The following is a 16283-nucleotide window of genomic DNA, read 5'->3' on the forward strand; positions in this document are numbered from 1 at the left end:
TAGAACCGTCCTCCTCAGCAGCTCCGGTAAAGGAGCTCCGGTATTAAAGCGCGCGACTCTCTGTCCGCTCTCACTTCCTCCGCGGACTCCGGCCGGATGGACGCCGTCCGGTGACTCATGGAGACCTCCGCCCCTCACCGGACCAGCAGCCGGTGGTCACGGCCGGTACCGACAGCCCCGGACCGGCCGCCGGGCTCAGCCTGCGCGCCTACCGGCTGCGTGCTGTGCGCGCTCATCGTGTCCACGCTGCTCGGGAACGCGCTGGTGTGCGCGGCCGTCATCAAGTTCCCGCCACCTCCGTCCAAAGTCACCAACTCGTTCGTGATCTCGCTGGCCGTGTCCCGACCTGTTCGTGGCGTGTGCTGGTGATGCCGTGGCGGGCCGTGTCGGAGGTGGCGGCTTCTGGCTGTTCGGGAGCTTCTGTGACACGTGGGTGGCCTTCGACATCATGTGCTCCACGGCGTCCATCCTGAACCTGTGCATCATCCAGCATGGACCGCTACTGGGCCATCTCCAGCCCGTTCCGCTACGAGAGGAAGATGACGCGCCGCTTCGCCTTCCTGATGATCGGGGTCGCGTGGACCTTGTCGGTGCTGATCTCTTCATCCCGGTGCAGCTCAACTGGCACCGGGCCGCCTCCGGTCCGGAGAACCGGCGGAACCGGAGGACTGCAAGCGCCAGCCTGAACCGGACCTACGCCATCTCCTCGTCCCTCATCAGCTTCTACATCCCGGTGCTCATCATGGTCGGCACGTACACGCGCATCTTCCGGATCGCGCAGACCCAGATCAGACGGATCTCGTCCCTGGAACGAGCCGCGGGGGTCCGTGCGCAAAACCACCGGCACCGCGCCTCGACGCACGACGAGAGCGCGCTGAAGAGTTCGTTCAAGCGCGAGACCAAGGTTCTGAAGACGCTGTCCGTGATCGTGGGCGTGTTCGTGTTCTGCTGGCTGCCCTTCTTCGTGCTCAACTGCGTGGTTCCGTTCTGCGAGGCGGGCCGGCTCGGGGACGCGCCGTGCGTCAGCGACACCACGTTCAGCGTGTTCGTGTGGTTCGGTTGGGCCAACTCGTCCCTGAACCCGGTCATCTACGCCTTCAACGCGGACTTCCGGAGGGCGTTCAGCTCCATCCTGGGCTGCGGCCGGTTCTGCTCCGGTTTACGGTGGAGACGGTGGACTTCAGCAACGAGCTGGTGTCCTACCACCACGACACCACGCTGCAGAAGGACGCCGGCCCGGTACCGGTACCGGGGCCCGGGCCGCAGAGGCCGGTCCCGCCGCTGCGCTCCGGAGGAGATCCGGACCGGAACTGTGAACGGGTCTCGGTGGTGTCGGACGGAAACCTGCTGCAGCACGAAGCGGAGATCCGTCTGGACCTGCTGCCCTTCAGCCCTCCAGGACCCCCCACGGCCTGATCCCGGGCAGATCCAGGACCTGTGAGGACCTCCTGGACCCGGATCGAGTCTGGATCTGGTTCTGGACTTCCGGTAGAGTTCAGGAAACTTTCAGCTCCGATTCAAACTTTTAATAAAGTTCAGATTTGTTGAATAATTCAGATTAAAACAAAGGAAACTGTCTGGAAACCAATCTGAAACAAAGGAAACCAACTTTATAAGAGTTTGAAAATGAAAAAAAACTTTTATTTATTTTATAAACTTTTAATTTTGGACCAGAACCAGGTAAACACACTGTAAAACATAAAGGGTTAAACACCTACAGATGAACACAAAACGTCCAATTTAACGTCATAAAATTCACTAAACATGGTGATAAAGTCACCAAAGAAATTTAAAAATGACCCCAAAAATATTAAAATGTATGTTCTTTTTCTTTGACAGTGCAGTTGTCTTCAATCTGGACCTGGTTTATGTGTTTTTAAAAAGGTTGATGCTACAGGTACGGACCCGTACCTGTAGCATCTGTACTAGAGGTACGGACCCGTTAAGGTCACTGTAGAGCTGGCGCCGGTTAACTACTATTTGCTGCACATTACAGGCAGTTTATATGAATGACTTTGACGGCGAACATTGTATAATTTAACCAAAATACACCGTCTCCTCTCACACTTTAGACATTGCAGTTTTTACGCTTTTAAACGCCGTGTCTAAATTGTTTGAAGTCCAGTTCCTATTAATTAGTTTACCGCGTTCAGTGGTGGAAGCGGCTGACGAACTCCATTGCAAATGTTCCCATTTAATTTCGGATGCTAATTTACAAGATAAAGTTAAGGATGTCGAATATGAAACAAACACTCGTGAATGGTGAGGAGCAGCTCTTTAATTCGGCATGAATTAAAAAACACAAACTCGATTTACTGTGATATTGTGAGATTTGTTTGTGGTTATGTAACTTAGCCATTCAACAGAGTCCGCTAACATTAAAGTGACTGTGACAGTGTCTGTGTTGACAGACGTAGAAAATACGTCAGGGTTTTGTTTAGGTTGTTAATATGTAATAGTCTGTCGCTACTTTTGAAGGTAAAAAAATACTTGTAGTTTGCTGGCTGTTAGTTCCGCCATTTGTTTTGTTTGCTGTTTGTGCTTTATTAGAACAGGGTCACGTGAATAAAAAGTTTTGCTATTTTTAATAGTAGTGCTGATTTCAACCCCCAAATCGCTGTCCGTGAAAAAGTCAGATAATGGTATTTATAAGACATTATGCATGATAGAAAAGAGAACAGCAGATGACTGACACGACAGGCTCGGCACGCAGATTCACCTCGAATCACGGAAGCGCCTTCATCACTCGGATTACCAAACCGGCTTATTAATATTTATGTCCGTCGGATTACCAGCCAATCACAAAGCGCGTTCATCAGCCGGCTCATTAATATTCATGTACGTCTCATTAATATTTATGAAAAGGGGAAGTGCCGTATCCGTAGGCCACAGGCTACGGGTCCATCTGTAGACACTACCTTTTAAAAAACACTTTTTTTTTGTTGTCATTTTTACCAATAAAAAATCTTTATTAAATCACAAACTGTTTTTTAACATTTAAATAGTTAATAATTGTTGAATAATTTAGATAAAAACTGAAAACTGTCTGAAAACAACTTTATAAAACTTTTAAGTTCAAAAGACTTCATTTCTTTTTAATAAACATTTAATTTAATATGTTTTATTTAGACATTATTTAGAGCTTTGGCCTGTTCTAGTTTTTCATGCAAAATTTCTGTGATTTTACTAAAATTTTAAAAATCTGTAAAATATAATATTTAACATTTTTAATCCTACTTTTTTAATAAGGTAAACATTTATTGATGTTGTCATTCAGTACAATGTGTAATTTCACAGTGAAATGTCAAAAAATAAATTGGATGTAAAGTAAAATCATTTTACTTTTTTAACAAAACAAAGAAAATCTGTAAAATAAAGGTTAAAAATATTTCCATTTTGTAAACCCTACTATTTCTTTTTAAATATCTGTAACATAATAATATTTCTGATGTTTTAACTCAATAAAACACACATAAAAACACATTTCAAATCGGTTTGAAAAGGTTTTCACCATTTTGAACTTCAGAGTCATTTTGGGCAACTTTGGAGTCATCTGAGTCAATTTTACCTCATTTTGGACAACTTTTGAAATTTTTTACAAGTTTGAAGTGGGTTCTTACCATTTTGGGTGAAGTTGAAGTGATATTCATCTATTTCTGAGTCATTATGGACATATTTTAGTCATTATGGGCAACTTTTGAATCATTTGAGTCAGTTCTAAGTCAATCTGGACAATTCTTGAACTATTTTACAGCAAAGTCTGAGTCATTCTGGACAAATTTCTGTTATTTATGAGAAGTTTCATGTAAGTTTAGACATGTTTTCACCATTTTAGACCAACTCTGAGTGACACTGAATCATTTCTGAGTCATTTTGGACATCTTTTAGCCATTATGAGCAACTTTCGGTCATTTGAGTCACTTTTGGAGATTCTTTTTTATCATTTTTGTTACGTTTCAAGTTGTTCTGGAAAGGTTTTCATTGTATTGGAGCATAAATAAAGTCTGTCAGAAAATATATTTCCCTCAAAACATGCTGTTGTTGTTGTTTTTTTATATGTCGTTTCATGAGTACACATAAAGAACACATGACTTTGGCTTCTCATGTTCAGATGTTTTTAATTTTTCACTTATCATTTTATGGTGTCAAAATAACATGTGACCCAATAAATCCAAATGATGGCAGACGTAATGTGACTTTAATGGCAGCAGGAGGAGTTTTAGGAAGACAAGGCTGCTGTTGTGGAGACGTTTAAACTCTGATCATCAACATCTATTCAGCTCATCCTCGACTCCACACAGTCTGAAGTTAATAATTAACAGAATTCAGTTCAACTAAAAGTCCCTGAGCTGAATGTGTCTAATAAAGACCAACACATTTAAATTCTACTGTTAAATGAACAGAGGGGATTCAGGGAATTGACTGGCTGCTGGACTCAGAGATTCAGTGGCTTTTTGAACGTTTGTTTGATGTTCAGTCTTTCATATGTTAAAGACGGATGAAGGATAATTACCAACAATTACACCGTTAGTTTCAGCACTGAGGTCTCTTCCGGTCACTGCAGCTGGTTGATCAGTCCAGTGTTGGAGTCCAGGTTCCTCTAAAACTGAAGACTGTTGATCTGCAGCCACAACAGAGCCCAACTGGAGCACCAAAAACATCCAAAACCAGTCTAAATCCAGATTTAAAATCAGCCTAGAATGAGTCTAAAATCTGCCTAAAAACCAGTCTGAAACCAGTCTAAAACTAGGGCAAAAAACAGTCTAAAACCAGTCTTCATCTATCCAAAAATGCAGCCCAAAACCACCACCAAAACTACGTATAGACCTCTATGAACATCTAGACCTCTATGAACACCTAGACCTCTATGAACACCTAGACCTCCATGAACACCTAGACCTCCATGAACACCTAGACCTCCATGAACACCTAGACCTCTATGAACACCTAGACCTCCATGAACACCTAGACCTCCATGAACACCTAGACCTTCATGAACACCTAGACCTTCATGAACACCTAGACCTCCATGAACACCTAGACCTCCATGAACACCTAGACCTCTATGAACACCTAGACCTCTATGAACATCTAGACCTCTATGAACATCTAGACCTCCATGAACACAAGGTTCTGGTTCCTACCAGTGAGTCCACACCAACATTTAGTCGAAAGATCTCAAAAGAGGAACCTTGTCTGGTCAAACTTTCCTTACATCAGAATCTACTGATGTTAGAGCTTCAAAAATTGGTGACATGTCGACCAAAGAATGTATTTTAGTAGAAACATGGATCCATTCATAGATACACTCTTACAGGAACTTTTTAGAGACACTATGCCAGCCTGGATTGAAGATTTTTGATTTTGGAAAAAAATTTTTCCCATTTCCAAGGACCAATAATTATTGTGATTTTCATTATTTACATTTGAGTCATTTTTACAATTTCTGGGTAATTTGTACTACTGTACTCAAGCGAATGCTGGCCATCAAGAAAAGAGGACAGTGTACGGCTGGACCGCAATGACAGAACAATGGTGAGGTGGATTTGCGGAGTGAAAGTAGAAGATCAGATTAGCATGGACATGTTGTATGAAAGGATTGGCATCCCACGCATTGACTTTGTTATGCATCAAAACCGTCTGCACTGGGCAGGGCATGTTCATAGAAGTGCATCCTGGATAAAGAAATGTTAGCTGCTTCAAGTAGAGGGGAGCAAACCTAGAGGAAGGCCTAGGAAGACATGGAAAGGGACCATCAAGCAGGATCTGTGTGCCTGGACATATTTTTGAAGAATATATAATCGATAAAGTAATTTCTTGGTTTTCGTGCAAGACGAACAGTTTTTCATACCATTTTCTCTCGTTTTTAGCTCTCACAGCAGCAGCATTAGCGATGTTATGCTACATCGAAAGTTTTAGCGCACCACTTCCTGTCTCATAAAAAATAAAGTTCCTGTTTTCAAAATAAAACCCACAATACTTATAAATGTAAGGTGGAAATAACCAGTGATCAGAAATGAATAAAAACATTTTTTAACACTTCTTTAGGCGGGTTACAATTGTTTTCAATCTCTACCATTTTGGACAATTTATGGGTAATTCCAGATAAATTTCAAGTTGGAGCCATCCATAGATATACACTTAAAGGAACTTATGGAGACAGTATACCAACCTCCGCTAAACATTTTACATCTTTTTCCATTAACAAGGTCCAATAGTTATTCATTATTCCCATTTTGGACCATTCTGAAGTCATTCTGGACAAATATTAAGTTTCCTAGGACAAATATTGAGACATTCTTCATGGCTTCCAAGTTATTTGGGATAATTTCTACTCAATTTAGTCATGTTTCATGTCAAACCTGCAAAAATGAGAACCTTGTCTTACCAAACTTACCAATTTTCCTATTTTCAAGGTCCCATAATTATTCATTATATAACCCACTTCTGAGTATGTGCACGTCACTGCCTAGGTTGGTAGGAGCTGGGAGTCATAGCAATAACCACTGGACACAGGTATATGTTGGTATTGTAAACTTTTAGTTTTAGAAATCTATTTCAACAGTACACAACAACGGTACAGTGTAATACCTATGGGCCCAATAAATTGAGAAAATAAAATGTCCATTTGAAGTTATTCCTGGGGAACTGGTTGGTTGTGGATCTAATCCAAGTTCGAATCAATAAGTCAGGAGAGCAGTCAAAGTCAACCTCTGCTAAACATGTTGCTTTCTCTTTTTTTCCATTTTCAAGGTCCAATAGTTATTCATTATTGACATTTTGGACCATTTTGAAGTCATTCTGGACAAATAATAAGTTTCCTGGGACATTCTTGATGACTTTCAAGTTATTTGGGATAATTTCTACTCAATTTAGGCATGTTTCACGTCAAACCTGCAAAAATGAGAACCTTGTCTTACCAAACTTACCATCTTTTCCCCCATTTTCAAGATCCAATAATTGCTCAATATTTTCATTCTTTGCCATTTTGGACAATTTCTGGGTAATTTTGGATAAATTTCAAGTTGTTTGGGACACTTTGTACTCATTTTTGAACATTATTTAGGTCAAAATAGCAAAAAAACTGGAACCTTGTCTGATTCAACTTTCTCCACATCAGAATCTACTGATGTTAGAGCCTCAACAGTTGGAGAAATGTCGACCAAAGAATGCATTTTAGTAGAAATATGGATCCATCCACAGATATAGTCTTACAGGAACTTTTTGGAGACAAATTATTAGTCTGGATTGAAAAGTTTGCACTTTGTTCCATGTTTAAGAGCCAGTTATTTAAAAAATTGTCCTTGTCTGGATCCATTCAATCATTGTGATCTGATGGAAACTATCCCGTCTGAGTCCTCACCACTTTTCATGGCTGTAGGAGTTTAACTTCTGGAGATACTGAACCCTTAAAATGGCTTCACGAGAGATTTCGAAGATGATAATCCAAAATTTCCAACTTCTGAAAATGTGAAATTGTCACATTTTGGCCAAAATCTTTGACAGAACTTAGCTTTGGTTTCCAGCAAACCAATAAGTGAAGAGAAACTGAGATGTTGCAGAAACACCTCCATGAAACCCTCAGATCCTGTACGGATCCACCGTCTGCAGAAACACCTCCATGGAAACCCTCAGATCGTGTACGGATCCACCGTCTGCAGAAACACCTCCATGGAAACCCTCAGATCGTGTACGGATCCACCGTCTGCAGAAACACCTCCATGGAAACCCTCAGATCGTGAACGGATCCACCGTCTGCAGAAACACCTCCATGGAAACCCTCAGATCGTGTACGGATCCACCGTCTGCAGAAACACCTCCATGAAACCCTCAGATCGTGAACGGATCCACCGTCTGCAGAAACACCTCCATGGAAACCCTCAGATCGTGTACGGATCCACCGTCTGCAGAAACACCTCCATGGAAACCCTCAGATCGTGTACGGATCCACCGTCTGCAGAAACACCTCCATGGAAACCCTCAGATCGTGTACGGATCCACCGTCTGCAGAAACACCTCCATGGAAACCCTCAGATCGTGAACGGATCCACCGTCTGCAGAAACACCTCCATGGAAACCCTCAGATCGTGTACGGATCCACCGTCTGCAGAAACACCTCCATGAAACCCTCAGATCGTGAACGGATCCACCGTCTGCAGAAACACCTCCATGGAAACCCTCAGATCGTGTACGGATCCACCGTCTGCAGAAACACCTCCATGGAAACCCTCAGATCGTGTACGGATCCACCGTCTGCAGAAACACCTCCATGGAAACCCTCAGATCGTGTACGGATCCACCGTCTGCAGAAACACCTCCATGGAAACCCTCAGATCGTGTACGGATCCACCGTCTGCAGAAACACCTCCATGGAAACCCTCAGATCGTGTACGGATCCACCGTCTGCAGAAACACCTCCATGAAACCCTCAGATCGTGAATGGATCCACCGTCTGCAGAAACACCTCCATGAAACCCTCAGATCGTGAATGGATCCACTGTTTCCAGACCACAGACTGGAGCGTGCTCTACAGTCCTCATGGAGACGACATCGATGGCCTCACGCATTGCATCACAGATTACATCAACTTCTGTGTGGACAGCACTGTGCCAACTCGGACGGTACGGTGCTTCTCCAACAACCACCCCTGAGTCACCCCTGAGCTCAAAGCCCTCCTGAACCAGAAGAAACGGGCTTTCATCTCAGGGGACAGAGAGGAGCAGAAGAGAGTGCAGCGTGAGCTCCAGTGGCGGATCAGAAGGGCCAAGAAGGACTATGGGAAGAGGCTGGAGGAGAAGCTGGTTCAGAACAACGGGCGGGACGTGTGGAGAGGACTTAAGAACATTTCTGGACATGGACAGAGTGCCAGAGGGACAGCTGATGGAGACCAGCGCAGGGCGGACGAGCTGAACTGTTACTTTAACAGATTTGACTCTCCCCCCACCCCCTCTGCCCCCTTTCCTGCTCCCCCCTCTTCACACATCCCCAGCCCAGCAGACCCTCCCCTTCCTGCGACACCTTCACCGGCCCCCAACTCACCCTCACGAACTACTCCCACCCCCTGCAGCCCACCTCACCCCCCCCCCTCACTTCCCCCTCTCCTTCACACCGGACCAGGTGAGGAGAGAGCTGAGGCGACTGAAGCAGAGGAAATCTGCTGGACCAGACGGCATCAGTCCCAGGCTGCTGAGGACCTGCGCGGACCAGCTCTGTGAGGTCCTCTGCCACCTCTACAACCTGAGCCTCAGCCTGGAGCGGGTCCCCGTCCTGTGGAAAACCTCCTGCGTGGTCCCAGTCCCTTAAACAGTTCACGCCAAGGAACTGGTCCACTACAGACCTGTCGCCCTCACCTCCCACCTCATGAAGACCATGGAGAGACTCCTCCTCCACTACCTCCGCTCAGTGGTGAGCTCCGACCTGGACCCGCTGCAGTTTGCCTACAGGCCCAACATGGGGGTAGAAGACGCTGTCATCTACCTGCTGCAGCGAGCGCTCACTCACCTGGAGGGCGCCGGCAGCGCTGTGAGAGTCATGTTCTTTGACTTCTCCAGCGCCTTCAACACCATCAGGCCGGCGCTGCTGCGGGGGAAGCTGGAGGACGTGGGAGTTGATCGACATCTCGCTGCCTGGACCACTGACTACCTCACTGACCGTCCACAGTACGTGCGGCTGTGAGTCAGAGGTGGTAGTCTGCAGCACGGGGGCGCCCCAGGGCACCGTCCTCTCACCCTTCCTCTTCACCATCTACACCTCGGACTTCACCTACAACACGGACAGCTGCCATCTCCAGAAGTTCTCTGATGACTCCGCCATTGTGGGTCGTGTGTCTGAGGGGAACGAGCTGGAGTATCGGTCGGTCATCATGGACTTTGTGGACTGGTGTGAGCGCAACCACCTGTGCCTCAACACCAGTAAGACGAAGGAGATGGTGGTCGACTTCAGGAGAAGGACACTCCCACATCCACCAGTGAACATCCAGGAGCAGGACATTGAAACAGTGGACAGTTTCAAGTACCTGGGTGTTCACCTCAACAATAAACTGGACTGGTCCCACAACACCGATGCTCTGTACAAGAAGGGCCAGAGTCGCCTCCACCTTCTGAGGAGGCTGAGGTCCTTCGGAGTGTGCAGACCTCTACTAAGGACTTTCTACGACACTGTGGTAGCCTCTGCTTTCCTCTACGCTGTCGTCTGCTGGGCCCCGGGCAGCACAGAGACTGAACAAGCTGACCAAGAGGGCCAGCTCTGTCCTGGGCTGCCCACTGGACTCTGTGATGGATGTGGGTGAGAGGAGGATGTTGACCAAGCTCTCATCCATCATGGACAACAGCTCCCACCCACTGCACCGGACTGTAGTGGAGCTGAGCAGCTCCTTTAGCACGAGACTCAGACACCCTCAGTGCAAGAAGGAGCGCTACCACAGGTCCTTCATCCCCACTGCCATCAGACTGTAGAACACTACTGTGTAGTTGTTATTATGTGCAATATTTATTATCTTGTTCTTGCACTTTCGTGACTTTTGCACTCCTCTGTTTTTTGTTTCTAAGAGCCCTGTAATGTTAAATTTCTCCTTTGTGATATTAATAAAGTCTATCTTATCTTACCGTCTGCAGAAACACCTCCAGGAAACCCTCAGATCATGTATGGATGCACCGTCTGCAGAAACACCTCCAGGAAACCCTCAGATCATGTATGGATGCACCGTCTGCAGAAACACCTCCATGAAACCCTCAGATCATGTATGGATGCACCGTCTGCAGAAACACCTCCAGGAAACCCTCAGATCATGTATGGATCCACCGTCTGACAGCCTCCTGACGGCCTCTCGCTGTTTGAAGCTTTTGTTTGCAGCAGCATCAAGATGAAGGCTGGAGGTCGGAGAGCAAACAGAAGCAGCTCATTTTGATGTAGCAGAAGAAGGCAACGATTGTCCTCCAGCCTCCTTTCATTCCCTCCATCTGCAGCACAAACACACTCCATCCTCTCAACCTGCTGGGTTTACCGGTAAACAGAAGCGCAGGAGACGAGAAGACGCCGAATTCTAAAAGCCACCGTCGTGTTCTGCAGCAGAGTCGTGAGAATCTGGCAGCAAAAAACGTAAAACTGTGAAAATAACACAGAATATCAGTAAAATTAAGATTTTAAAGCTCATTCAAATACAGAAAACAGTCCAATTTTATTATCAAGCGTAAAAAACAAATGACTTCTTATAAAAACAGATTTTTGTACATTTTAGGCAGATTTTTGTGTAAATACAGATTTTTTAAAGTTATTTCCTTTTTTTTTTACAATCACATGTAAATAAATATTTTTTAAATGATTTTACTAGTTAATGTCTGTAATTCAACAAAACAGGAAAAAAACTATTTTCAGTCCTGCTTATATGTGGATTTTCTTTCAAATATCTCTAAAGTGATCATATTTTTGCTGATTTAAGTTCAGTAAATCAGATTAATTTACCAATCAAACATGTTCAATGAACTAATTAGTGTTCATAGAACTACTGAAGCTTTTTCATTTCACTGTCAACGTGTACATGATTAAAAACTGTAATGATTCTTTCAAAAAAAGCCACAAATATTTGTAAAATAACATTTTTTTCTGATTTAAACAGAGTAAATCAGTTTAATTTACCAGTCAAACACTGAAAACGAACTCAGAAGTATTTCTAAAATTAATGAAACTTTTCACTTTTTCTTTGATTTTACACCACATTTGTGACTTTATAGACTAGGAAAGTCTAAACAGTCACTTTTCTAAAAATTACAGTGAAAAACTACAGATTTGTGTACATGTTGTACAGTTTGGGGAGTTTTTTTCTTAGTAAAAGTTTTAATTTTTCTTTCAAATAAAACCCTAAATATCCGTAAAATAACATTTTTTTCTGCTTCATAAGTAGTCAAACTGTAATTTTACTATTTATTTCCTAGATTTTATTAGATATTGTCTGGAATTTAACAAAACAGGACAAACTTTATCATTTCAATCCTGCTTGTACTTAATTGTTCTTTCAAATATCTGTAAAATAATCAGATTGTTGTTGAGTTTTACAGCAAACATGTGAATTATTATTTAAATCTTTTTTGTTTTTTGATTTTGATAGATTTTTACTCAATATTTGTGATTTTGAACAGGATGTTTTTTAAAAAATAAAGACAAAAAAAATGCAGATTCTTGCTTTTTTTTTGACTGATTTATGAAACTGGGAGAAACAAGAAGCTTCAGTCACCACCAACTGTGTGAAGTTCTCAAGAAGCCTCCAGAGAAGTGGAGCTAAAGAGGATAAAATGTCTTGTGTCTATACAGAAAAGTGACAAATTAAAGGAAAATCCTGAATAAATGAGTTGAGATTCTCCTGAACTGCTATGAAAGAAACATGGTGATGATCTCCAGGTGATTATTTCAATAAATCAAGATTTATTTATAGAGCACTTTTCAACACTCATGGTGACCAAAGTGCTTTCCAGTTAAAAACAAACATTAAAATAAGAAATAAAAGCAGATTAAAAGAAAGCAACAATAGAGCATATCAGGAAAATAAAATCTGATAAAAGCAGATAAAATAAAATAGAATTAAATAAAAAGTCACCACATTACTGTGTATTAAAAGCCAGTCTGAAAAGATATGCTTTTAGCCGTGCTTTAAACAAGCCAAAGTCAGTGATGGTGTGAATATCGGGGGGGCAGTTTGTTCCAGAGTCTTGGACCAGCAACTGAAAAGGCTCGATCCCCCCGGTGTTTAAACCTGGTCCTTGGGACTTCCAGAAACAGCTGGTTAGAGGATTTTAACTCCCTGTTTGGGTTTCAGACAGAAAGAAGCTCCGTTAAATAAGTAGGCGCCAGACCGTTCAGGGCTTTAAAAACAAAGAGTAAAATTTTAAAATCAATCCTAAAAGAAACTGGAAGCCAGTGGAGGCAGAAGAGGATGGGGTGACGTGCTGACGCCTTGGAGTGTTCATGAGGAAACGAGCTGCCGCATTTTGCACCAACTGGAGGCGGCTCAGGGCAGACTGGGAAACACCGACATAAAGGGCATTGCAATAATCTATGCGTGAGCTAATAAAAGCATGAAGAGTCCTTTCCACGTCGGTGCGACTTAAAAAAGACTTTACTTTGGATAAAAGACGTAGCTGATAAAAACTGGCTCTGACCGCGCTGTCAGTCTGTTTTGTGAAAGTAAAACTGTTGTCAAAAATGACACCGAGGCTCTTTACAGATGGTTTTAACTTCGAAGACACAGAGTCTGAAAATGAAAGAACATTTGGTGCAGATTTAGTTCAGAGTTAATTAAACTGGAACTTAAACTAAAGCCGAGTAAAATATTTTGGCTGAACGAGAATTTAATCCTGTGAAGATATTTTAATGGTTCAGTATCTCCAGAAATGAGGACCAAGTAGTTTCCTGTAAATGCAGAGCCTCATCACCACCCTCAAGTCAGAAATTAGCACGGTGCCATTTTAACGAGCCAATAATTGAGTTTTCTGCTCACTGAAGCAGATAAATGTGGTTCTCATGAAGCCAAAGTCCTTCAGAATTAATTCAGGGATGACATTTAGTTTAATAACCAGCAGAAGATCAGAGGTTTGTTTTCCGGTATTTAAATTAGTTCAGCTAAAGGATCAGTCTGGTCCGCTGTCAGAAAAACAACTTTAGTCCATTAATCGACACAGAAAGACACGTTTCAACCGTCAACTGCTTCCCAGAAAAGTTCGGATTTTACCCTTGTTCTGATTTGTAGCCAGGGGTGAAAGTTTTAAATTCATACTGGTACCATTACCAAAACCCTCATTTTGCTCTAAAATCATGCATTTTAAAATAGCAAAGTCAAAACGCAAACAAAAACATTTCACTGTAGGCCAGTGGAGTATAGGAAACAATTGAATATGGTAAACTTTTTGCTTTAATTGAAACACCCAGAATACAGGCTCTAAGAACAGACATGAGGTCACAAGCAAACAGTCAGAATGGAACTAATCACCTAAAAGATTTTCCACAGAGACCTAAAGTAGTTTGTTTCTGATGTTTAGCGTCCCTGTGTTTTCTTTTAAAACAGGTCATTTTCCTGTGCATTACTTGACAAAAGAAAATTTTGTTTGGTAGTGCTTCTCTCCATTTTTTGATTTAAAATATCCGATAATATAAATCCTGTTGAAAGCTTTTTAGTCAACCACAAGAACATGTGGAATTTCAGGTGTAGTTTATTGCTCACCCCGTCCCGTCCCAAGCGGCGATTGTTGATGTCTATTAACTAGTTGTGGAAAGTGTCCCAGTGCAATAAATCCAATGGCTGTTGGCCATAGCAGTCGCTGTGCTACAAAAGCAGACACGCATGCACTCACGTACCGCCACCAGATCTTTTGCCATAGGACCGGCTTACTTTCACCTGTTTGTAGCCCAAACACTTTGCAATGTTCAGCTACAGCCAGTTAAAGATTTTCAGCTGAATGAAGATAAGAGGTTGGCAGTTTAAACACTCCGTAAACATCAAGTCAGACACAAATTCAGATTTGTGATCAACTTCGGTCACAACTCCAGTTTACCAAATCAGCAGAGAAGAAAAACCAAGGGAGGGGAGTTCTACAGTTTAATAGTGACAGATTCAGTGGAACTACTGGTCTACATCAGATGCTTTAGAGTCACTTTACCATCAGGTTCAACCTAGTAGCATTTGGGCCCAAAGGTGAAGTCATTTTCCAGATCATCCTCCATTTTCTTGCCTCTGAGCTGAGAAGATGCAGGAGAAACACCTGAGAGGCTCCTGGAGGTTTTAAACTACAGCAGACAGATTTATTGGAACAGTAGCTTGATAGTTTAAGGAAACCACCCGTTTCAAGTCAAACTAAATCAGTTTAAATCGTCAATGGAGTTCAGGACACAAACTCAGATTCATGGTTTACTTTAGGTTTATTAAAAGTTACTTTGTAGTTTCATGGAGGTTCTGCTGATCAGGTCCACCTGCAGAAACAAAGAAACAGCAGTCAGTCCCTGAACCAGCAGCTTCTTCGACACTCCATGTTCCAGCTGCTTCTTACCTGCTTAGACCTTGGTTCCAGGTCCAGTTCCTTGGATAGGATCTCCTGGGTTCACCGGAGAGTTAAATGGACCAAAGTCATCCGGGTTGTATTTCGAGTGGGAGAAGAGTTCTCTGGCTCGCTGGTAGCCGTTACTGGACTGGACGATGTAGGACGTAGGACCACGAACGACTACTGGGAACGGATCGGTGGGAATGTTATCAGGGATAAAGACTGAGGGGTCTGGGAGACCGACAAACCTTGGTCTCAAGTCAAGCAGACTGTAGGAAAACCCCTGTGGGTAGTTAATCAGAGGGGCAAATCCTGCAGATCCAGAGGGAAAGAAACCGCTGAAGAAACCAGAGCCTCCAGAACCACCAGATCCTCCAGAACCACCAGAGCCAGTTCCTCCACCAGCTCCTCCAGAACCTGTTTGACCTGAATCCACACACAAACCAACATGTTCACAGCTCTGGTCCACTCATGTGGACACCAGCAGCTAAATAAATCCACATCCAGCTGCTGGAGCTGCCTTCAGACACACTGGGCTTCATTTAAAGCTGCTTCAGGTCAACATGTCTGCAGAATCACCTTTAATTACAAAAGGGTAACAAGCTCCAGAGCTGAGGAGCAGGAAGCAGATCCAGGAGACCCTGTGGACAGCAGAGAGCAGCCTGTAAATAGCAGCACATGGAAGCACACCTGCAGCTTGAAGCACAGCAGCTCACCTGAGAACAGATTCCAGCAGCATGTTGAGCTGTGAGAAGAAGCCCAGGCCACAGAGTTGAGCTCCAGCAGGTTGATCAGCAGTGAGGAGGCTGCTGCAGACAGAAGCTGTGAGCTGCAGCTGCAGCTGCTCTGCTTTTATATCACAGCTGCACCTCCAGCAGCTCATCACACTCGTTCAGCTCACCTGGGGAGGCAGGTGATCCGTGCTGCGTTCAGGTGTCCTCCGACATCCCACACACCGGGCAGCAGACAGATGGAAGCTCTGATGGAGCGTTCTTCTTCTGCTTCATTTACATGTTCTAATGTATGTCAACATGAACCATGACATGTTTTATTCATAGACGATGCAGTTTCATTGGAAATAGCAGCAACTGAATGTTAGGATTTATGTGGATTTTTGCAGCAATTTATTACAATCTGCTGGGATTCTGAACTTATTTATTCAGGTTTTGGAGTTTATTTATCACCTGTCTGCAAAATAAGAAAACCAATGGACAAAAACATTTTAATTAACGTGCAAATGGAAGGAATAAGGAGCCAGAG

General features: G+C 43.6%; 1 protein-coding gene and 1 long non-coding RNA gene across 2 annotated transcripts; one reads left to right on the top strand and one right to left on the bottom strand.

Annotated features, from left to right (window-relative positions):
* The first annotated feature begins 353 nt into the window (after nucleotides 1-353).
* LOC110956640 (D(5)-like dopamine receptor) lies at nucleotides 354-4031 on the top strand. Its single transcript, XM_022202255.2, is given in 6 exon segments — nucleotides 354-393; nucleotides 396-487; nucleotides 489-597; nucleotides 600-1154; nucleotides 1157-1389; nucleotides 1392-4031. Coding segments are annotated over 6 exon segments (1152 nt in total). The 5' UTR covers nucleotides 354-368; the 3' UTR covers nucleotides 1530-4031.
* Nucleotides 4032-6523: 2492 nt separating this feature from the next.
* On the bottom strand, nucleotides 6524-8494 carry LOC127531088 (uncharacterized). Its single transcript, XR_007937982.1, has 2 exons — nucleotides 8416-8494; nucleotides 6524-7568 (listed from the first exon to the last, which is right to left on the bottom strand). It is a non-coding gene; the product is annotated as an uncharacterized LOC127531088 (long non-coding RNA).
* Between the last annotated feature and the right edge of the window lie 7789 nt (nucleotides 8495-16283).

Source organism: Acanthochromis polyacanthus, chromosome 19 (assembly GCF_021347895.1).
Source record: "Acanthochromis polyacanthus isolate Apoly-LR-REF ecotype Palm Island chromosome 19, KAUST_Apoly_ChrSc, whole genome shotgun sequence".
NCBI classification, from domain to species: domain Eukaryota; kingdom Metazoa; phylum Chordata; class Actinopteri; family Pomacentridae; genus Acanthochromis; species Acanthochromis polyacanthus.